General features: G+C 48.9%; 1 protein-coding gene across 4 annotated transcripts in view; it reads left to right on the top strand.

The window, feature by feature from the left end:
- The window catches only part of rnf111 (ring finger protein 111), a 34,595-nt gene that overhangs the window by 7,031 nt on the left and 3,909 nt on the right, over positions 1-23,655 (top strand). Inside the window, exons 4-13 of one of the 4 annotated variants that reach the window (XM_060071212.1) lie at positions 9,870-10,024; positions 11,349-11,546; positions 12,485-12,858; positions 14,890-15,145; positions 16,865-17,246; positions 19,318-19,443; positions 19,858-19,975; positions 20,701-20,781; positions 22,315-22,410; positions 22,639-22,725. In XM_060071212.1, the coding sequence (XP_059927195.1) occupies positions 9,870-10,024; positions 11,349-11,546; positions 12,485-12,858; positions 14,890-15,145; positions 16,865-17,246; positions 19,318-19,443; positions 19,858-19,975; positions 20,701-20,781; positions 22,315-22,410; positions 22,639-22,725 (1,873 nt within the window). The remainder of the gene's footprint in view (positions 1-9,869; positions 10,025-11,348; positions 11,547-12,484; positions 12,859-14,889; positions 15,146-16,864; positions 17,247-19,317; positions 19,444-19,857; positions 19,976-20,700; positions 20,782-22,314; positions 22,411-22,638; positions 22,726-23,655) is intronic. The other 3 variants (XM_060071214.1, XM_060071215.1, XM_060071216.1) reach the window with 3 other exon arrangements.

A 23,655-nucleotide genomic window follows, 5' to 3' on the forward strand; every position in this document is an offset into this window, starting at 1 on the left:
TCTAATACAGAGATCATTCATGAAATCTTTCCTAAAACTGTTTTGCTACCAATTTCAAATCTAAATAACAGTAAGGGGCAGGAGTGAAATCCTTCAGCACAAACTATTCTGCTGTAGGTGGGTTGGTAATCCATAATATCCTACAGGCTATAACTGCAGTGAGTCTTGATACATCCTTATCGTCATCAGGATAAGCTCTTTCCTGGCTCTAGTGCAATTATTTGTGTCTGTCTCAGTATCATGTTCAATCTCGGTGTGTGATTGATCCGTAAATCCAATAGTTAATATGTATAAATCAATAAATCTGCTGTTCTGAACACAAATATGCAGATTCCCGATTGTGTTTATGACCTCTTCATTGTATGTTAACACTTCAGGTTGGCTGAATTAGAATTTAGTTCATCTTCATTTGCTTTTCTCCAAACCTCTTTCAGTCCAAGGGTACACTCACATCTGTTAATGGGTAACCATGCGTCCCTGAAAAAAGAACTGATGTCATTGCAAACTGATCTTCGTTCCACCTAAATAGAAAAGGCTTTGACTCTTTCCCATCTGAGGAGCCTCTTGTCTCTCATCAACCATCACTGTTTCCCCTTTCCCATTTAACATAAACCGAGGCCTTTTGGTGAATAGCAAAACATACATAGAGATAGAGATGTATAGAATAGATAAAGATGTACTCACTGAAGGTACGGTATATGAAATACCCTGTGAGGTTGGCGGGCAGTCTTAGAGGTTTCCTTAGATGTAGGATCACATGCATGTGATGAATCTCTCCACTGTGTGTCTGTGTTCTTATTTCGCTGTCTGCTCTCTTGTATGCGGGGCTGTCCAATCCGATGTGCTGCTTGATTTCTGCCGTGGCTTTTCCTCAATCCAGACCAATAATAAGTACGGCAGACGACCAGAATAGAATAGGATGATCTTCACCACACCCTAACCACTGGAGGATCGACACATTAAGCATTCATCTGCTCTGAACGCTGCTGCTTTCAGCCAGTTTCCCAGAGGTTGTTTGAAAGTGTTTGGTCATTTTCTGAACTGTGGATTCTAAGAAAATCTTGGGGCTTGGAAAGTTCTAAACTCTTTATTTTGTCTCCGCCATGGAAATATGTCTTGGTCCATGTCAGCTGACTGAGACACTTTCAGCCCGGTACAATATCTGTCTCCTTTGCCTCGGTTTAGTTGTTTAGTTGATTAACTTGGCTTAGGTTTCCTCAAAGCACTAAGAAAGCGCATCTATCTATCCAAGTCCTGCCTTACCAGGGGTCTTCTGTGTCGGTTCCATCGATGAGGCCTTTCTCTTCCTCTGTTGACGCTGCTTGTCCTAAACTGTATGCATGTGTGCACATGAACGGCTTGTGTGTTGCATCGGGTTATGGAATGCAATAAGATTATGGGAAGGCCTATCTTCTTAAACAGACAAGTTTGGATTACACCCGTCTGACGATTGGAAAGGCTTTTTCCAAGATGGGCAGAAAGCAAGAATGCAACCATTTCAGTGTAAGTGCAGCATTAATCTAGCAAGGACTGTCTGCTGATCGTTAGTGTTCACGACGTATACAACATGTACCAAGGGTGCATCGGTCCTAAAGCGCTGGGAATATATTTACTAGAAAGGGCAGACTAATGCAAATTAATGCTTTGTTTAGCAAAATACAAACAATTTGTGGTACATAATCAAAAATAGGACCTGCGAGATTCATCAGTCACCAACAGGGTCCTGTTGGAAAAGCCCTGAAAATCAGACTACCAATTGGCAAATGTTATCTTTATGTTACCGTGTTTGTGTTAGCAGAACTGAAATGGTTTGATAAAGATGATCTTTTATAGAAAGCAGGAGTAAATTCCGTTGTCTCCCAGTCTCTGTGAAACACTTATTGACCGCTCCATTCTGCTTCGAGCGCAGGTAACGGTCTGTTGGTGACGTCGTAGTGTCTGTTGGTAGACTCTTCGACGCCATGACGAAGGGATACCACGGGCCAGGTGTGTGTGGACAACATGTAGTGCTGTGTCTGACCAGGGGTTGAACGCTGACGAGCTTGGTGCTTCCGCAGCATTCGTCTATGGATCGTATCGGATTACACACCTATATTATTATTTCATATCTACAATGCAGTGGCTTTCACTAATCTGTCATACAATACAGAATATCAGATCAGTGCATCTCTAGTGCGTGTTTCCTCAAACGATGACCGAGTTATCAACGTATCAACAGTAGCTTCACACATCCTTGGCATAATGGCGTATTTCATTACCAAATTTTAGGCAAAATTTAATTCTGGCTGGAGCCGTGAAATTAAACTATTTTCTGGGAGGAATACAGTGACCGGCCTATGGTGCGCGGCCTCTCCTTCCTCTTCTCCGTGTGTCCCTGCGTCCGGGTGGGAGCCCGCCTGGCTGGAGAATGCAGAGCTGGCCCTCTATAGGGGAAGGGGGATGGGCATCTGGGAATTTCAGTAGCGGGATGTCAAAGGTCAGCAGGATGAGCAGAGTAACGTTCACAAGCAGACACAAACCCTAGGGTTGTTGTAATAGATGCACGCACGCACACCCCAGGGTTGTGGCAATGGACACACACACACACCCACACCCTAGGGTTGTGATAATAGACACACACAGACACTAACCCTATTTTTGTGGTAATAGAAACACACATAAACACACCCACACACACACACACCCTAGGGTTGTGATAATAGACACACACACACACACCCTAGGGTTGTGATAATAGACACACACTCACCCTAAACTCAAAGGTCTGTAATTAGCAGGGTCTGTTGGATCTCTGTCTTTTTTTAGGTATAACGGATATCAAGGCGTTGTAGAATGTTGGAGGGAGAGAACCTAATGTGAAAGCTTCATTATATACCCCTTTTAATATTGGGGCAAAGATATCTATACATTGCTTATAGTACTCGACGGGAAATCCATCCATGCCAGGTGATTCACTGCTTTCATGCATGAAACAGCCTTCCTAATTTCATTCTCTGATATGGGACTATCCATCCCTTCAATCTGATCAGTTGACAATTTAGGCATATTTAAGTTAGTTAAGAAGTCTGTTATTTCTTCCTGTATGGGATTAATGTCCGATGTGTATAATTCTTTATAATACTGTTGTAAAACATCATTTATTTCCTTTGTTGAGACTGTACTATTGCCTTTCTGAATAGCTGGTATCACATTATATGAGTCTTGTTTCTTTAGTTGCATGGCCAGTAACTTGCCTGTTTTCTCTCCTCCTTCATAGAACGTTGTCCCAAGCCTAAATAAAGCATATTCAACTTTTTATTGTAGATTTCCTGCAGCTGGAATTTAGGCTTACATATATCTTGATATAACTTATCATAAGCCTTATATGCTTCCCATTCCATTGCTCTTGTATTAGTACTGCCAGCATTAATTTCGACAAAAGATTTAATATCCACCTTCAACAGTTGTTTAAAGTTCTCATCTTGTAGTAATGACGTGTTCATACGCCATCTTCCTTTTTTCTCTTGGTCAGTATTTATATCAATGCCAAGCTCTACTGGCGCATGATCAGAGAGGGCCATTGCATTTATTTTACACATGACAACTTGTTTTATAATGGTGTTCGAAATAAGAAACATATCGATCCTAGAGTAAGATTTATGCAAGTGTGAATAGAAAGTATATTCCCTTCCAGTAGGATTTATTAATCGCCATATATTGTCCAAGCCCAAGTCTGTAAGAAAGTCCAAGCCCAAGTCGTTTAACATATGTATTGCAGCTCTATCCTTAGGCATTACAGGTGCACTAAATTTGCTTCTATCTAAGCAGGGATTTAAGACTGGTTAAAGTCTCCTGCCAATATTATTTGACCCTCCATCTCCCTCAGTGTCTTATTCTTTCACATTGTGAAAAAAGTCTGGATCACCTTTATTTGGTGCATAAATATTGCACAGTATCAACTTAGACCCATTAATCAGTGCCTGTATACACACCATTCTACCTTCTTTATCCTTGATTTCCTTAAGTACCGGTAAAATAAAACTTACATTTTTGTTTATGATTTTACTCCATTCTGCTTACTGGAGATGGAGCTATGAAAAATATGTCCAACCCAGCTCCGTTTCAATTTCAGTGCTTCTCGTTCTATAAAGTTTGTTTCCTGAAGGAAAGCTATGTCTGTCTTATTATGCTTCAGATAAGTCAATACCTTCCCTCTCTTAACGGGATTCCCACAACCATTTATATTCCAGCTAATGCATTGAACGTGGTGTCATATTTACGTATGAATAGTATGTTGAAACTCAGTTTTAGGCCAGCAATAATTTGTATCCCCCATGCTTCTTGCAGTTGTCTCGTTTGGCTCATTTGTACTTTTATCTGTCATCCCCAAGCGCAACTTAATCAACATCTTGTGTAAAAATGGTAATCTTAACATCTCTAAAAACATGAACATACAAAACCTTAACATCTCTAAGAAAATGAACATACAGAACCTTAACATCTCTGAGAACATGAACATACAGAACCTTAACATCTCTGAGAACATGAACATACAGAACCTTAACATCTCTGAGAACATGAACATACAGAACCTTAACATCTCTAAGAACATGAACATACAGAACCTTAACATCTCTGAGAACATGAACATATAGAGAAAAAGCCCTTAAGCACTGATGGGCACGCCTAACACCTGGGGCCTCTGGCTTTGGTCCAGCCATAAAAAATAAAAACGAAAATGAAAATAACCCTAACCTTTTGGTCCGTGGGGTATGTACACCTAACCAGTAGAGACTCACTCCCCGGCTTTGTTGCTCAGGCAGAACAATATCAAGCTCAACCAACCACCTCTTTGTCCACATTGTCCACTTTTAAATCAGCCTCGTTTTTCTTAATATTGTCCAAGACATTCTTCCTTATAGGCCTCCAACACTCCTATCAGCTCACCCATCTGTATTCAAGTTCGCCCTGATGAACTGCTCTGCCTCCTTGGCGCTTGCGAAACTCTGGTTCCTCCCCTTCCATGTGCATCGCAGGGACGCTGGATTCGCCAGCGTGTATCTCACGTTGAGCCGTTGCAGCGACCTCTTCACGGATGTCAAAGTTTTTCTTTTCCCTGCAAGCTCCTGTGTCATGTCAGGAAACACGGACAGTCTCATGCCTTCCTATTCGATCCCACGCTTTTCTCTGGCCGCTCTCACTACTTTATCTCTTGCCGACTGTCGCAGGAATCCGATCAGCACTGGTCTTGGCGGTTGTCCGTCATTGGGCACGGGAGCGAGCGATGCGCTCTTTCGATTTCAAATTCACCACCAACTTCAATCCCGAGTCCCTCGCCAAGATCTCTCTTTACACAAATCTCCATAGTGCCGTTCGTTCTGAAGGTTTCTTTAAGCCCCACCAGTTGCACATTATGTCTATTACTGTGATTTTCAGGGGTCATCCCTATGTTCCCCGGGTCCTATGTTCCCCGCTTGGGGAACATAGGACCCTTTTAAAAAATAATAATAATAAAGGTCCCATGTTCCCCGGTTTTCCCTAAAAGGGTCCTATGTTCCCCTGTAGCAATACATACCGGGGAGCATAGGACCCCTTTTCTGAAAAAGGGTCCTACTGTTCCCCACTGTTGCAGGGAACATAGGACCCTTTTCTGGGAAAAGCGGGGAACATAGGTCCTCCTATGTTCCCAACGTCTCATACAAAGGGGGGAACATAGGACCCGGGGTACCTATGCCGCGTTTCCAACTCCCAGCTCCCGACTTTCAAGCACCTGCATGCGGTTCCACGTAGTGTAACAGTCAGGTTTATAATATGTAGCGCCACTAGGTGGCGGCTCCCTCTTTTGTTGGGTTATATGAGATAACGGTGAGTGAAGAAGACGTGTGTTTTCTTCAGCTTCTTCCGCTAGAATAAACAGCAGTATACGAACGAAGTTTCCCTTTTTATCATGTTATTATTTAGTAACTGATTTGTTGAAGACAGGAATCCCGGACTTTCCAAACGTAGGGTACATATATATAGTGCCGTGGAGACCTGGCGTGGTATGGTCAAAAGCTTATAGAATAATATAAGTACCGTGAGGAGAATCTCACATGTTGCCTCCTTCATGCTAACCCTGACCTACACCATCGCACGTTACAATAGCGGCCATCTTTTTCTCATCGTGCAGTTGCTCATTAGCCATTCGGTCGTGTCCTCCAGCTGGTAGATACGTCCCTCTGCTTCTTCCAGCTTTTCCTGTGTCCCTTCCAACGTGTTCTTCAGCTCAGAGGTTGTGTGCTTGATGGTTAAAATATATCCTGCAGCATGGTGCTCATTTTGACGATCTCGGCATAAAGTTGATCCATGTTCGGTGTAGTTTGGTCGCTCTGTTGCTAGCAGTTCCCGCATCTTCATTCGGAGACGGACTATTTCTGGTCGACCTGCGGCCCGCAGCCTGGTCTTAAAATATTTCGAAGTAGCCATTCGGGTTCAGGTGAACTCAGAGTTACTTAGGAAGCTGTTTTTACAAAAATTAGTGGACTATGATATATGATAATTAAGTAAATATATTGTCGGGCTAGCGGAGATCTTTACTGAGCTGCCATCTTGCTCGACGTACCCACGTGACTCCTGAGTATTACTTTAAACTATTTTACCCAATCATGTTAAACTTGACACCATCGTGTGTTTTTATCAAATCAAAATTCATGATGTCATTCATTTTTAGCTGAGGGTTGAGCGCATAGATAGATTTATATATATTAACTAGATGTCCTACGCCGGCGTCTAGAACGTCACCATATCCCGTCATCTTAACACAGTAAAGCTTTCTGGTGGAATCTGTTGTAGCGGACGTAAGTCAGTGATCTGCACAAACGTTAATACTCTTACTCTTATAATCTTGACGGATTTACAAACGGTTTGGTTTCTTACAAACGTTATTAACGTGGTTATAATTCTGGATGTTTGAACATGTTTAAATTGCAGCTTTCTCTTCGAAAAACGACTTGATCGTGCAGCTTAGTTGTGTATTCCGGGTAGGCTACTAGCTACCCAGTAATTTTACATCGATGGGAGAGGCAGTATTGCTATTTATAAATATATTCTAAATTGAACATGATTAAACAGAAGTTGTACATTATTTCCAATCGGGTTTGTTTGTCTTACATTATAAATTCTACAGGAAATTGCTGACAAGTGAAGATGCCAGACTTTTGTGCAGCCTACGGATGCGTTAATCTGCGAACTCTCGAAACGAGAACCCGTGGGATCACTTTTCACCTGTAGGATATTACAATATTATGACTTTGATTTTTAGGGTACTCGTTAGTTACTTAGTGGAAGTATATACAATACAGGTCCTGTTACACAGGAACAGCGGGGCTAGTATGACATAATAGTATTGCTAGATTGTTGTTGACACAAGGCTTTTTAGAATATGTTTGTTAACACAATCACTGAATGGAATTTTGGACACCTTTTTTATTGTTTTAAGTGTGGTTAATCTTAAATACTGATTGAAAATGTTGACAATAATTAATATATCTAGGTGCATTTCTCACTTTTTTAAGTTTTCCCAAAGCCAGAGCGATGAGGATAAAGTGGAAAATTGGTAGCATCATGCCTTCAGTGTGCATATTGTAAATAGTTCTCTGCAAACCTATGGTGGCATCATGCCTTCAGTGTGCATATTGTATATAGTTCTCTGCAAACCTATGGTGGCACGAGCCTTCAGTGTGTCCTGAACAGCCACAAAGGTTGCACATATTATCTTAATATTTTATCGTATTTGTCTAAATGCATACTTGACTGTAGATAGATTTGAGTGAAGTTACCAACACAATAGTTTGCTGAGTTTTAGTAGCCCATATATTGATTTAACATAAATAACATGAATACCTTGTGCATGTGTGTATTTATTGCACCTATCTGTTCGGTTTAATGTTCATTTCATATGAAAACACATGGTTATAATTACATAAATACATCTCTGTACAGGGTGGGGATTTCAACATGCAGCCTTTCTTGATGTATATTTGTAAAGGGAAATCTTGTACCTATTTTAGAACATTATTCTATTTTTCTTCGAACCTAACAATTATTCATAAGTATGTACTGTCGTACCTACATCTCTGACGTTTATAACAAACCAAACCGTATGAAAATCGGTTACAATTTGAGGAAGTTATGATTATTTAAAAAGTACATGAATCACTACCAACACAATGTTATTGGTGAGCAGCTTACTGTGGTAAGATGGCCGCCAGTGGTGACGTTCGACTCCATTGGCCAGCACCGCGGACGAGGCATCTAGTTAATATATATATATCTATGGTTGAGCGTGCCCAAATAGTTTCCGGCCTCGGTCTAGTCTCTGAGCAGGGGCGTCTCCTCCCCAGCTCCCAGTCAGTGTAGAATCCATCGCACTGGTCCCAGTAGGCCCGCCAGCATTACCCCCCCCCTGAGCATTCAGGTATTTGGCTAGCGTCACGCGGTGGGGACGGCAGAGGGGGTCCCCTGGTGTGTGTTGTTGACTGTGTATTGTTTATCTCCACCGGGCCCCCCGGGGGCCCCGATGGTAAACAGATATTTACCAGTTCACCCCCCGTCTGATTCTGGGGTAATTAGGAGCGTCTCTCCAGTGGGCTGCCCTTTTCCCCTGCTTCTGCACTGAACCGGAGCTGCGTTCCGGGTATATGTATCGCAGCATCTCGCCGTGCACCAAAAACAAAGTAATGGCCGTGCGTCGCTGAGCTGTTTTAGCGGAGCTCCCGTTTCGCATGAGCTCTTCAAGATGGAGGCTCCTGGCCGAGGTCGGATCGGAGAGTGCTCCAAAGTGGCAACTGGTTAAACATGCAGAGTTGCGAAACCTCTTAAAATGTTGATGAAAATGTGGAAAACTTTTTGAAATACGTTTTCTGCTTTCTATTAAGTTGTGTTTAGGTTAGGGGAGATGGGGACCACAATCGGCACATTTAGTATGAAGGCCGAGGCCTCATACGCATTCAGCCCGTGCATTAAGGCCATGTTGAGCCACTGGCTAGATACAGTATAGGGGCCAACGTCCAATCAGACCTCAACCAAGCCCCTTACCTTCCCCTAAAGCAGTGGTTCACAAACCCAGTGTTTCCCACACATTGACGAGACTATGGCGCCCCGCCATAGTCTAATTTCGGCCGCCATAGTCTCTGCGTGCACATGATTTTATTCTATTTTTTTTGCTCAGACGAAGTTCGTGTCGCTCTCATTGGGATTGCATGAGAGCACGAAGTTCGGCTGTCTGCCTGAAAAATAGAGAGAGCGCGACATTCGGAATTTTGCATTAACGTATGAGCACTACCTTAACAGCATAAGACCAGCATCCATGTATCGTGAACCTACGGACTTCAGTGGGGGTTTCATTCCCCCCCCCCCCCCCCCCCCGTCAACAATCGCTCTCCCCCCCCCCCCCCATAGTCTCCAAAATTTCTGTGGGAAACACTGCAAACCTTTTCTACGCGTGTACCCCATCTAAGACATTTTTACAGCTGGGAAACCCCCTTTGCCGGCACAAAACATTTTTGTACCCCCTCAGAGTCAGGATGTCAATCGAACCTAACAAAGCCTATTATTATTTCTTTTTTGTGAAGGAAATTTTTCAAGATGTAGCTTAATCGTTTCAAGAAAGGGAGTGCCTACAACACTTCAGGAGAGCGTTTTTCTTGGCGCTGTTTTGTTGATTCAACCATTGCACACGGTTTGTTGTGAGAAAACAATGGAGGGTAGCCTAACTGATTTATTTTCAACCCAAAGGAGCCTCAAGAACTGTTTCATATGACACGACACAAGGCCGTGCCATGACGCCGTTGGTGACGGTTCTTCAGATCTATAACGTGTGTGTGTGTGTGTGTGTGTGTGTGCGTTCCCAGGTCTCGGCCTGTCGGCGGACTGGGCAGGATGTGGGCCAACAGCTGCTCTCAGAGCCGGGTCGGGGAGGCCCGCGGACGCCACCGCCTCTCCACCGTCATCCAGCCGCTGCGGCAGAGCGCCGGCGAGGTGGTGGACCTCACCGTGGACGAGGACGGTAAGCCAGCCCCGTACTTCTGTCCAAAATGGGGGTCGAACACACACAATGGCGGGTATGCGACCAAATGAAGCACGGCATCGGGATCGATCGGCACAGTGTGCTCATGGTACTTCCACACGCCCCTAAATACAGAGCAGTCATTGGTCAACAAAATCACATGAACAATGATGACAATTACTTTCAGGGCATTAAGCAGACGCTTTTATCCAAAGCGACTTGCAATAAGAACATTTGTCCGAAGAAAGAGAAACAACAACCTGTCTGTACAGTGAGGATGATCATAGAGCCAAGTGCCAAGCCCTTACTATCACTAGGTACATTATAAGTGCGTAAGATGGGGGTATAGGGGAGGCTATTATGATGTGAGTTTCTGTTATCTGTAAATGTCTGCTATCCGTAAAATGTTGACTATTGCGTCTTGGCTCCCTGTTTGTTTCAAGAGGAACCAGTTTGTAGAGAGCGATGCTGAGATTGTGAGGGTTTAGGCCCCTGTGTATGACTGCAGGGACCAGGAGTTCACAGCCACGGCGGTGAACTCGTGGAGGCGTTAAACACAGAGCACACAGACTAAAGTGTACCCTGTGGTCGTCGCCCTGTTGGACAGCCGTTTGACAGCCCGGGTGCACACACTCATTTCGATTTTGTTGCGAGCGTGAGGGGGGCCTTAATGGTGGAGCTGTTGGTCTGCTGTTCCCCCATCAAGGTCAGGAACACCCTTTACAATCCTGTACTTTGTTTTGCAGGGCTGGGTAGATTATCTCTGTGTGTCTGTCGGCTGGAGGGGCTGGGGCATTCTCTGGGGGCTGGCAGAGCTCTGCGTAATTGGCACTCTGGGTTAGCCTGGGGGGTGTGTGTGTGTGTGTGTGTGTGTGTGTGTGTGTGTGTGTGTGTGTGTGTGTGTGTGTGTGTGTGTGTGTGTGTGTGTGTGTGTGTGTGTGTGTGTGTGTGTGTGTGTGTGTGTGTGTGTGTGTGTGTGTGTGGCTGTCACCAGTTGGTTTCTTGGGGTTTTCTTCAGTCTGGGGCGCAGGGATTGAAGTCTCTGCGGCTGTGTTTGTGTCGCTGGTGTCCCGGGGTTGACCTGGATGGAGAGTAGGGGGGTACCCGGGTTTGCCCAGGCTCTGGTTCCTACTGTATCACCCCCTCTTTTTTTTTCTCCACCTCTGTTGATAATTATTTAACGTTCTTTAAGTTATTTGAATGTAATTCGTCAGCAGGTTCTGTTAAGGCACTCCACACATGGTGTTCATGCATCTCTCCCCCCTCTCTTCCCTAGTTGATCCCTCCAGGGTTGTTCATCGCTCTGCCCTGCTCCTTCTCTCAGACCTCACCGTGGTCCCCACCACCTCCAGCGGCCTGTACCCCCAGACCCTGCGCTCCTCCTCCTCCTCCTCCTCCTCCCTCCACATGGCGTCTACCTCAGAGCTCCTCGAGGCGCCCGGACCCTCCACTAGCTGCTCCGGCCCCGCCGACAGCACCCCCGCTCAGGGGCCCCACGGGGGGGCGCGCACGGCCACGGAGGGTACGGCATGGGCACCACACACACACACACGCTCACTCACTCACCCACTCACACACACACACACTCGCTCACCCACTCACACACACGCTCGCTCACCCACTCACACACACGCTCGCTCGCTCACTCGAACACACACGCTCACTCCCTCACACGCTCACTCTCACTCACTCACACGCTCTCTCACTCACTCCCTCACGCTCTCTCACTCACACACACGCTCTCTCACTCCCTCACACGCTCTCACTCCCTCAGACGCTCTCTCATGCTAACTCACTCCCATTCACACGCTCTCTCTCTTAAAGTCAAAGTCCGCTTTATTGTCAATTACTTCACATGTAAACCAACAAAGCAATCGAGAAGCATTTCTCACTATCCCACGGTGAACAGATAAGTGCACATGCACAACAGATAAGACAACACTAAAAGTAAACAACATATAAGACAACACTAAAGTAAACATTGAAGTGCACAAGAGCTAAGGACATAACGAATGTTAAAAAGATAGAAAATAAAATAATAAAAATCTAAGAGAAGCAGCATAAGTTTCTGTATAGTTTTGGTAGTGCAAAAAAGGCAGTCGGTAATGGCAGACAAGTCATTACTGACCGCCTTTTTTGCACTACCACAACTCACACACTGACACACTCATGCTCATTCACACCCTCTCTCACTCACACATTCACACTCTCACTCTCTCAATCTCACTCACCCACTCACGCTCTCTCACTCAAACACTCACTCACACACTCTCACTCACACACTCTCTCACACACTCTCATGCTCACTCACTCACACACTCTCACTCTCTCATTCTCACTCTCACACACTCATGCTCACTCACACACTCTTTCACTCTCTCATTCTCACTCACACACTCCCTCATGCTCACTCTCTCACTCCCTCACCCTCACTCACCCCTCCCTCGTTGTCGTCCTCAGGTGACGGGCGGCGAGGTCTGTCCGGCGCGGTGGGGGAGGGGGGCGGGGGGGCCGCCATGCCCCGCCTGCCCTCCTGCTGCCAGCAGCACTCTCCCTGCAGGGGGCCGGGCTCCGCCCACCTGTCCCTGAGCCACGCCCACCACTCCAGCTGCTCCCAGGCCGCCTCCTCCCAGCACGGCCACGCCCAGGGCCCCGCCCACGGACCCGCCCACCACTTCCTGCACCACCTGCACCACCCCACGCCCCAGCCCGCCGGCAGCCTGGCCTTCCCGGAGGTCGGCTGCCCCGTGGAGCGGCCCACGCCGCTGCCCGCCCCCTGCTCCGGGGCCAACAACGGCGCCGGAGCAGGGGGCCCCGGCCACTACCACGACCAGGTACACCTACACCCCCACTACTATGACCTCTACACCTACACCCCCACTACCACGACCAGGTACACCTACACCCCCACTACCACGACCAGGTACACCTACACCCCCACTACTATGACCTCTACACCTACACCCCCACTACCACGACCAGGTACACCTACACCCCCACTACTATGACCAGGTACACCCCCACTACTATGACCTCTACACCTACACCCCCACTACCACGACCAGGTACAACTACACCCCCACTACTATGACCAGGTACACCTACACCCCCACTACCACGACCAGGTACACCTACACCCCCACTACTATGACCAGGTACACCTACACCCCCACTACTATGACCAGGTACACCTACACCCCCACTACTATGACCAGGTACACCTACACCCCCACTACCACGACCAGGTACAACTACACCCCCACTACTATGACCTCTACACCTACACCCCCACTACTATGACCAGGTACACCTACACCCCCACTACTATGACCAGGTACACCTACACCCCCACTACTATGACCAGGTACACCTACACCCCCACTACTATGACCAGGTACACCTACACCCCCACTACTATGACCAGGTACACCTACACCCCCACTACTATGACCAGGTACACCTACACCCCCACTACTATGACCAGGTACACCTACACCCCCACTACCACGACCAGGTACAACTACACCCCCACTACTATGACCTCTACACCTACACCCCCACTACTATGACCAGGTACACCTACACCCCCACTACTATGACCAGGTACACCTACACCCCCACTACTATGACCAGGTACACCTACACCCCCACTACTATGACCAGGTACACCTACACCCCCACTACTATGACCAGGTACACCTACACCCCCACTACTATGACCAGGTACACCTACACCCCCACTACTATGACCAGGTACACCTACACCCCCACTACTATGACCAGGTACACCTACACCCCCACTACTATGACCAGGTACACCTACACCCCCACTACCACGACCAGGTACAACTACACCCCCACTACTATGACCTCTACACCTACACCCCCACTACTATGACCAGGTACACCTACACCCCCACTACTATGACCAGGTACACCTACACCCCCACTACTATGACCAGGTACACCCCCACTACCACGACCAGGTACACCTACACCCCCACTACTATGACCAGGTACACCTACACCCCCACTACTATGACCAGGTACACCCCCACTACTATGACCAGGTACACCTACACCCCCACTACTATGACCAGGTACACCTACACCCCCACTACTATGACCAGGTACACCTACACCCCCACTACTATGACCAGGTACACCTACACCCCCACTACTATGACCAGGTACACCTACACCCCCACTACTATGACCAGGTACACCTACACCCCCACTACTATGACCAGGTACACCCCCACTACTATGACCAGGTACACCCCCACTACCACGACCAGGTACACCTACACCCCCACTACTATGACCAGGTACACCTACACCCCCACTACTATGACCAGGTACACCTACACCCCCACTACTATGACCAGGTACACCTACACCCCCACTACCATGACCAGGTACACCCCCACTACTATGACCAGGTACACCTACACCCCCACTACTATGACCAGGTACACCTACACCCCCACTACTATGACCAGGTACACCTACACCCCCACTACCACGACCAGGTACACCTCCACCTCCTCACACACCACAGTACCGGTACAGGTACTGTCCCTCACACACTGGTCACTAGCACCACCAGGTAGCGGTACTCACTCACTTGTAAGAGATGGCTTTTACCTTAACTTGCACTAACCTAAGATTAGCTTATGGGTGGCGATGGCATTTCTAACAAATTGCACAAAAACGACTTGTTAACTAAAATTAACGTCTCTCTGTCTCTCTGTCTCTCTGTCTCTCTCTCTCTCTCTCTCTCTCTCCCTCTCCCTCTCCCTCTCCCCCTCCCCCTCCCTCTCCCTCTCTCCCTCCCCCCCCCCCCTCTCTCTCCCCCCCTCCAGCAGAACCTCCCGGTGGACCTGAGTAACAGCGGCGTGCGTGGCAGCGCTCCCGCCGGTTTCCATGGCAGTAACTCGGCCTTCGACCCGTGCTGCCCGGGGTCGGCCTCGCGGCCGCCCGGGTTCCCCCCCCAGGCGGCCCCGGGGCCCGGCGGGGGGCCCCAGCCCGGAGGCGTGGACTCCTTCAGCTCCGCCCTGCTGGGCCCCGCCCCGCCCCAGGCACAGCTCTCCTCCTGCAGGCATTACATGCACGCCTCATGTGAGTAACACACACACACGCACACACGCGCAGGCACACACACACACACACACACACACACACACACACACACACACACACACACACACACACACACACACACACAGAGGCGCGCACACTGTCTCACTCGGGATAGTGAGACAGTGTTGGGTAGAGTGATACATGTTTGGGAGAGTGAGACCGTTTCCGGGAGAGTGACACTGTGTGAGGGAGAGTGACACAGTGTTAGAGAGAGGGACAGTGCTAGGGAGAGTGAGACGGTGTTAGAGAGAGTGAGACAGTGCTAGGGAGAGTGAGACAGTGTTAGAGAGTGAGACAGTGTTAGAGAGTGACACAGTGTTAGAGAGAGTGAGACAGTGTTAGAGAGAGTGAGACAGTGATAGGGAGAGTGAGACAGTGATAGGGAGAGTGAGACAGTGTTAGAGAGAGTGAGACAGTGTTATGGTACGAACACACCAAACGCGTAACCCGCGTAAGATTTACGCGCGTAACGCAGCTAAAATGTTGCTTGACCATTTTGTGTCAATAATGGTCCTCCGTACGCAGCTACGCGCATGTAACGCATGTACGCAGCTCATACGCGCGTAAACCAATGGTTCCCTATGGAAAAATTGCCGATTTTATACGCGTCTATACGCGGGGTACGCGTTTGGTGTGTTCGTACCTTTAGAGAGAGTGACACAGTGTTAGAGAGAGTGACACAGTGATAGGGAGAGTGAGACAGTGATAGGGAGAGTGACACCGTGTTAGAGAGAGTGACACAGTGATAGGGAGAGTGAGACAGTGTTAGAGAGAGTGAGACAGTGTTAGAGAGAGTGACACAGTGCTAGAGAGAGTGAGACAGTGTTAGAGAGAGTGACACAGTGTTAGAGAGAGTGACACAGTGTTAGAGAGAGTGAGACAGTGATAGGGAGAGTGAGACAGTGATAGGGAGAGTGACACCGTGTTAGAGAGAGTGACACAGTGATAGGGAGAGTGAGACAGTGTTAGAGAGAGTGAGACAGTGTTAGAGAGAGTGACACAGTGCTAGAGAGAGTGAGACAGTGTTAGAGAGAGTGACACAGTGTTAGAGAGAGTGAGACAGTGATAGGGAGAGTGAGACAGTGTTAGAGAGAGTGACAGTGTTAGAGAGAGTGACAGTGTTAGAGAGAGTGAGACAGTGTTAGAGAGAGTGACACAGTGCTAGAGAGAGTGAGACAGTGTTAGAGAGAGTGACACAGTGTTAGAGAGAGTGAGACAGTGATAGGGAGAGTGAGACAGTGTTAGAGAGAGTGAGACAGTGTTAGAGAGAGTGACAGTGTTAGAGAGAGTGACAGTGTTAGAGAGAGTGACAGTGTTAGAGAGAGTGACACAGTGTTAGAGAGAGTGAGACAGTGATAGGGAGAGTGAGACAGTGTTAGAGAGAGTGACAGTGTTAGAGAGAGTGACAGTGTTAGAGAGAGTGACACCGTGTTAGAGAGAGTGAGACAGTGTTAGAGAGAGTGACACAGTGTTAGAGAGAGTGAGACAGTGATAGGGAGAGTGAGACAGTGTTAGAGAGAGTGAGACAGTGTTAGAGAGAGTGACACAGTGTTAGAGAGAGTGACACAGTGTTAGAGAGAGTGACACAGTGCTAGGGAGAGTGAGACAATGGCCTTCCTGCTTCCTGCTACAAACATGACCACTTCCTGTGTGCCGGTACCAAAGCGCTAACGTGCGTTTCCTTCCCGCCCGTTTCAGACGGCTCGCTGGCGCGCTCGCTCCACCACCACCCGTCCTCCTCCTCCTGCCCCCACTCCCACGGCAACCCCCCGCCCCCGCCGCCGCCGCCACCGCCCCCGGCGCCGCCCCAGGCCCCGGCGCCGGGCGAGTACGTCATCCCCCACCCGGTGCACCCCTTCCACACGCCGCTGCCCTCGCACCCCTCCGGCCACACGGTGCCCCAGGCCCCCGCCCCGCCGCTGGCCCCGCCCCTCCACCTGGGGCCCCAGCACCTGCCCTCGGAGCACCAGGCGCTGCCGCACCACATGCCGGCGCTGGGGGCCACGGTGCAGCGGCTGCACCAGCACGAGATGCTGCAGCGCATGGAGGTGCAGCGACGCCGCATGATGCAGCACCCCACGTGAGTCCGACCGCAGGGGCCCGGGACGTCTCTCTGTCTCTGTCTCTGTCTCTGTCTCTCTCTCTGTCTCTGTCTCTCTCTCTCTCTCTCTGTCTCTCTCTGTCTCTCTGTCTCTCTCTGTCTCTGTCTCTCTGTCTCTGTCTCTGTCTCTGTCTCTCTCTGTCTCTGTCTCTCTGTCTCTGTCTCTCTGTCTCTCTGTCTCTGTCTCTCTCTGTCTCTGTCTCTGTCTCTGTCTCTGTCTCTCTCTGTCTCTCTGTCTCTGTCTCTCTCTCTCTCTCTGTCTCTCTGTCTCTCTGTCTCTCTGTCTCTGTCTCTGTCTCTGTCTCTCTCGCTCTATCGCTCTCTCTGGCGTGGGGACGACCAGACTAGGGCCCGACCGATATTGATTTTTGAGTGCCGATGCCGATGCCGATTATTTTCAGAGAAAAATTACGATTACGATTTAATCGGCCGATTAAAAAAAAAATATATATATATATATATATAAAACGTAGTTTTTGATACCTTAAATATACTTTAAACACTTTTGACGAATATGTGAATTGAATGCAGAACCTTTGAGTGTTTTAGAATACATTTACAGTAAAAAATGAGTGTAATGTAAAATGTAAAATAAATAACTAACTCCCAATGTGCTGCGCTCGTGAGCAGTGACTAACACGTGCGTGCTGAGCAGTATGGTCTCACCGTTAGTCTACAGTATAACAAATTAACATGGCCTGGGACCTAAAGAAAAACAGGCACAACATGCTCAAACAACGCGTCTTGTGTACATTGGTGAGGTGAGCGCGCAGCTGCCTGAGCGAGCGTGCTTTCATGTTGTACGGTAAAATTCAATCTCCTCTTTTTTACTCCAGCTAAAGTTGTTAGTTAGCAAGGCGAGTCGGAGCGCAATCTGCAGGATACTAATCGCAATAACATGTATAAAAAAAATAAAAAATAAATAAAAAAAAATCAGTTGTAATCGGCGTCTTTTTGGCCGATGCCGATTATTTTCAAAAAGGCTATAATCGGCCGATTAAATCGGCAGGCCGATAAATCGGTCGGGCCCTAGACCAGACAGTGTGAGCCAGTGGGGGTTAAAGGGTTTCTTCAGGGTTAAAGTAGCGGAGGTGTCAATGTTATGTATGTAGAATGTTAAACCGAGTGTTCTTCTAATATGAATGTAATTATGATCAGCGTTGTGTGTCTGTGTGCGTTATAAACAGGGTGGCTATGTGGAAACGATCAGCGTTGTGTGTCTGTGTGCGTTATAAACAGGGTGGCTATGTGGAAACGATCAGCGTTGTGTGTCTGTGTGCGTTATAAACAGGGTGGCTATGTGATAACGATCAGCGTTGTGTGTCTGTGTGCGTTATAAACAGGGTGGCTATGTGTTAACGATCAGCGTTGTGTGTCTGTGTGCGTTATAAACAGGGTGGCTATGTGGAAACGATCAGCGTTGTGTGTCTGTGTGCGTTATAAACAGGGTGGCTATGTGGAAACGATCAGCGTTGTGTGTCTGTGTGCGTTATAAACAGGGTGGCTATGTGATAACGATCAGCGTTGTGTGTCTGTGTGCGTTATAAACAGGGTGGCTATGTGTTAACGATCAGCGTTGTGTGTCTGTGTGCGTTATAAACAGGGTGGCTATGTGGTTACGATCAGCGTTGTGTGTCTGTGTGCGTTATAAACAGGGTGGCTTTGTGGTTACGATCAGCGTTGTGTGTCTGTGTGCGTTATAAACAGGGTGGCTTTGTGGTTACGATCAGCGTTGTGTGTCTCTGTGCGTTATAAACAGGGTGGCTTTGTGGTTACGATCAGCGTTGTGTGTCTGTGTGCGTTATAAACAGGGTGGCTTTGTGGTTACGATCAGCGTTGTGTGTCTGTGTGCGTTATAAACAGGGTGGCTATGTGGTAACGATCAGCGTTGTGTGTCTCTGTGCGTTATAAACAGGGTGGCTATGTGGTTACGATCAGCGTTGTGTGTCTGTGTGCGTTATAAACAGGGTGGCTATGTGGTTACGATCAGCGTTGTGTGTCTGTGTGCGTTAATAAACGGTTCTGTTGTTCACTTTGCTCCGTGTTCCAGGCGGGCCCACGAGCGACCTCCGCCCCACCCCCACAGAATGCACCCCAACTACGGCCACGGGCACCACATCCACGTCCCCCAGACCATGTCCTCCCACCCCCGCCCCCCGGAGCAGCGGACCGCCTGGTGGGTCACATACACACACACACACACGCGCACACGCACACGCACCCCCGCCCCCCGGAGCAGCGGACCGCCTGGTGGGTCACACACACACACGCGCACGCACGCTCGCACGCTCGCACGCACGCACGCACGCACACGCACACACTGATCCCCTGCTGGGAAGGAGAACCCCGCTGACCTTAACAGAGCACAGATACAGAACAAAAGGCAGTGATGTACATCATGTCAGAGGACCCCCCCCCCCACCCTCCCACATTCATACAAACAACATCAGAGTAATAGCACAGAATCAGAAACCCAGACAATAACACACATATGTATGTAAATGAATAATAATAAAAGATAATAACGCGTATACTACTACTAGTACTAATGTATACCAACCTGCTGACACCCGCTGTGTGTCTTCAACAGGGAGCTGGGCATCGAGGCGGGCGTGGCCGTGGCCCCCTACCCCTCAGGACACCTGCACCCCCACCTGCCCCACTACCACCCCCCGCCCCGGCTGCACCACTTCCCCATCCCCTTCATGGTGAGGACCGCCTCATGGAGGCACGCCGCGGGGATGAGGAGGACGCCTGCATGGGCCCCTGACTCCTCTCTGACTCTGTTCCCCTCTCTGACTCTGTCTCCTCTCTGACTCTGTGTCTCCTCTCTGACTCTGTTCCCCTCTCTGACTCTGTGTCTCCTCTCTGACTCTGTTCCCCTCTCTGACTCTGTGTCTCCTCTCTGACTCTGTCTCCTCTCTGACTCTCTGTTCTCCTCTCTGACTCTGTCTCCTCTCTGACTCTGTGTCTCCTCTCTGACTCTGTGTCTCCTCTCTGACTCTGTGTCTCCTCTCTGACTCTGTGTTCTCCTCTCTGACTCTGTGTTCTCCTCTCTGACTCTGTGTCTCCTCTCTGACTCTGTGTTCTCCTCTCTGACCTCACTCTGTGTTCTCCTCTCTGACTCTGTGTCTCCTCTCTGACTCTGTGTCTCCTCTCTGACTCTGTGTTCTCCTCTCTGACTCTGTGTTCCCCTCTCTGACTCTGTGTCTCCTCTCTGACTCTGTGTTCCCCTCTCTGACTCTGTGTTCTCCTCTCTGTGTCTCCTCTCTGACTCTGTGTTCTCCTCTCTGACTCTGTGTTCTCCTCTCTGACTCTGTGTTCTCCTCTCTGACTCTGTGTTCTCCTCTCTGACCTCACTCTGTGTTCTCCTCTCTGACTCTGTGTTCTCCTCTGTGTTCTTCTCTGACCTCCCTCTGTGTTCTCCCTGCAGCACACGGGCATCTCTGAAGTGACCTACCCCCACATCCGCTACATCTCCTCTAGAATAGCGGGCTTTGGAAGAACCTACGAGGTAAGGCTGCGTTCCAATCGCTCAGCCTCTGCTGAGCTTCCCTTGTTGTGGCTCCGCGAGTCACCGGGAGAATGAGCAAGGTGTTTAGGACATACATGTGTTTATGTAGGAGGGGCTGTGCCTCTCAACCGCGCGTAGAAAGTGAGAGCGCAGCGCAGCGTAGCCAAATACTGAAACATAGGGTCAGCACTGGATTACTATGTTGCGTTGTATTGTATTTATTTGTGTGTATTAGTGTTAGTTTGAACCGTCTAAGTGGTGGATACAGACTGCGTTCAGAAACGTTGGTAAAGGGTTGCGTCACAACCATATGTATAGGGGTGCGTTCAGAACCGTCTGTAAAGGGGTGCGTTCACAACCGTCTGTAAAGGGGTGCGTTCACAACCGTCTGTAAAGGGGTGCGTTCAGAACCATCTGTAAAGGGGTGCGTTCAGGACCGTCGCTAAAGCGTTGGTGGTGTTGTGTTCAGAACCGTTGGTAAAGGGGTGCGTTCAGGATGTTCTGAAAGGGGTGCGTTCAGGACCGTTTGTAAAGCGTTGGTGTTGTGTTCAGAACCGTTGGTAAAGGGCTGCATTCAGGACCGTCTGTAAAGGGGTGCGTTCAGGACCGTCGGTAAAGGGGTGCGTTCAGGACCGTCTGTAAAGGGGTGCGTTCAGGGCCGTCGGTAAAGGGGTGCGTTCAGGACCGTCTGTAAAGGTGCGTTCAGGACCGTCGGTAAAGCGTTGGTGGTGTTGTGTTCAGAACCGTTGGTAAAGGGGTGCGTTCAGGATGTTCTGAAAGGGGTGCGTTCAGGACCGTTTGTAAAGCGTTGGTGTTGTGTTCAGAACCGTTGGTAAAGGGCTGCATTCAGGACCGTCTGTAAAGGGGTGCGTTCAGGACCGTCGGTAAAGGGGTGCGTTCAGGACCGTCTGTAAAGGGGTGCGTTCAGGGCCGTCGGTAAAGGGGTGCGTTCAGGACCGTCTGTAAAGGTGCGTTCAGGACCGTCGGTAAAGCGGTGCGTTCAGGCCCTCGGTAAAGGGGTGCGTTCAGGGCCGTCTGTAAAGGGGTGCGTTCAGGACCGTCGGTAAAGGGGTGCGTTCAGGACCGTCGGTAAAGGGGTGCGTTCAGGACCGTCGGTAAAGGGGTGCGTTCAGGACCGTCGGTAAAGGGGTGCGTTCAGGACCGTCGGTAAAGGGGTGCGTTCAGGACCGTCGGTAAAGGGGTGCGTTCAGGACCGTCGTAAAGGGGTGCGTTCAGGACCGTCGGTAAAGGGGTGCGTTCAGGACCGTCGGTAAAGGGGTGCGTTCAGGACCGTCGGTAAAGGGGTGCGTTCAGGGCCGTCGGTGAAGGGGTGCATTCAGGACCGTCGGTGAAGGGGTGCGTTCAGGACCGTCGGTGAAGGGGTGCGTTCAGGGCCATCTGTAAAGGGGTGCGTTCAGGGCCGTCGGTAAAGGGGTGCGTTCAGGGCCGTCTGTAAAGGGGTGCGTTCAGGGCCGTCGGTAAAGGGGTGCGTTCAGGACCGTCGGTAAAGCGTTGGTGGTGTTGTGTTCCCAGGACCTGCTGCACCTTGAGGAGCGTCTGGGCACCGTGAACCGGGGTGCGTCTCAGGGGACCATCGAGAGGTGCACCTACCCCCACAAGTACAAGAAGGTGAGCCCCCCCGTGTGTTTGTGTGTGTCTGGTTGTGTGTGGTTGTGGTTGTGTGTGTGTGTGTGTTTGTGTGCAGGAGCGAGGAGCACTGCTGCTCTTCTTGTCCTTGACTTCTTTCTTTTTTTGCCCGAGGAGCCTCCTCAACGCGGTCATTAGACCGAGGGTTTGCTCTAGTTGTCCTTAAGTGTGTTCTTCAGTAAGAATCTAACTCCCTGCCACCCAATACAGAAGGTGTTGGAGAGAGTCATTGAGGAACAGTTAACCCCTGAGGCATGGTCATCTATTGGGAAAAATATTCCCGCAACCCCAGAATCGGTGAGAAAAATCAGAACAAATCAATTTGGAATCCATCATGTCTCTTGCTCACATTTACAGTACGAGTGGTCTGGGGGTGGGGGGGGGCATCTAGTCTCTGGACTGTAACATTCATGTGTGTCTTGAGGAGGAGAATGTAGACAGTCGGTCTGTTGCCCTCTGAGCCATCTCCCCCGTCCATATTGCCAACATACGGCCCGGCTTTTGTGATTAAAGGGGGGATATTATACCACCAGGGGAGAGTGTGATCAGCCGTTAGAAGACCTGCCTTTCCCGGTGCCCTAGTGACATCACTAGTGGGCCTGTCCACCTAGATGTATGATGGATAGATCAGCATCATTTGCTACTGTCCACTTGGTAGCTCGGTGGACCGATCTACCCAGCGTACATCCAGGTGGACTGTCCACAAGCCGGCACAGGGACGTGCCAGCTTGTAATGGCTTATCACACTCACACCTGGTGGCATGATATCACCCCTTTAAACAATAAAATACACACTATGACCCCTTTAATACAGACTCACTATGACCTTTTTAATACAGACACTATGACCCCTTTAATACAGACACACTATGACCCCTTTAATACAGACACACTATGACCCCTTTAATACAGACACACTATGACCCCTTTAATACAGACACTATGCCCCCTTTAATCCAGACACTATGACCCCTTTAATACAGACACTATGCCCCCTTTAATACAGACACTATGCCCCCTTTAATACAGACACTATGCCCCCTTTAATCCAGACACTATGACCCCTTTAATACAGACACTATGCCCCCTTTAATACAGACACTATGCCCCCTTTAATACAGACACTATGCCCCCTTTAATACAGACACTATGCCCCCTTTAATACAGACACTATGCCCCCTTTAATACAGACACATTATGCCCCCTTTAATACAGACACTATGCCCC

Source organism: Gadus macrocephalus, chromosome 14, assembly GCF_031168955.1.
Source record: "Gadus macrocephalus chromosome 14, ASM3116895v1".
In the NCBI taxonomy this organism is placed as follows: Eukaryota; Metazoa; Chordata; class Actinopteri; order Gadiformes; family Gadidae; genus Gadus; species Gadus macrocephalus.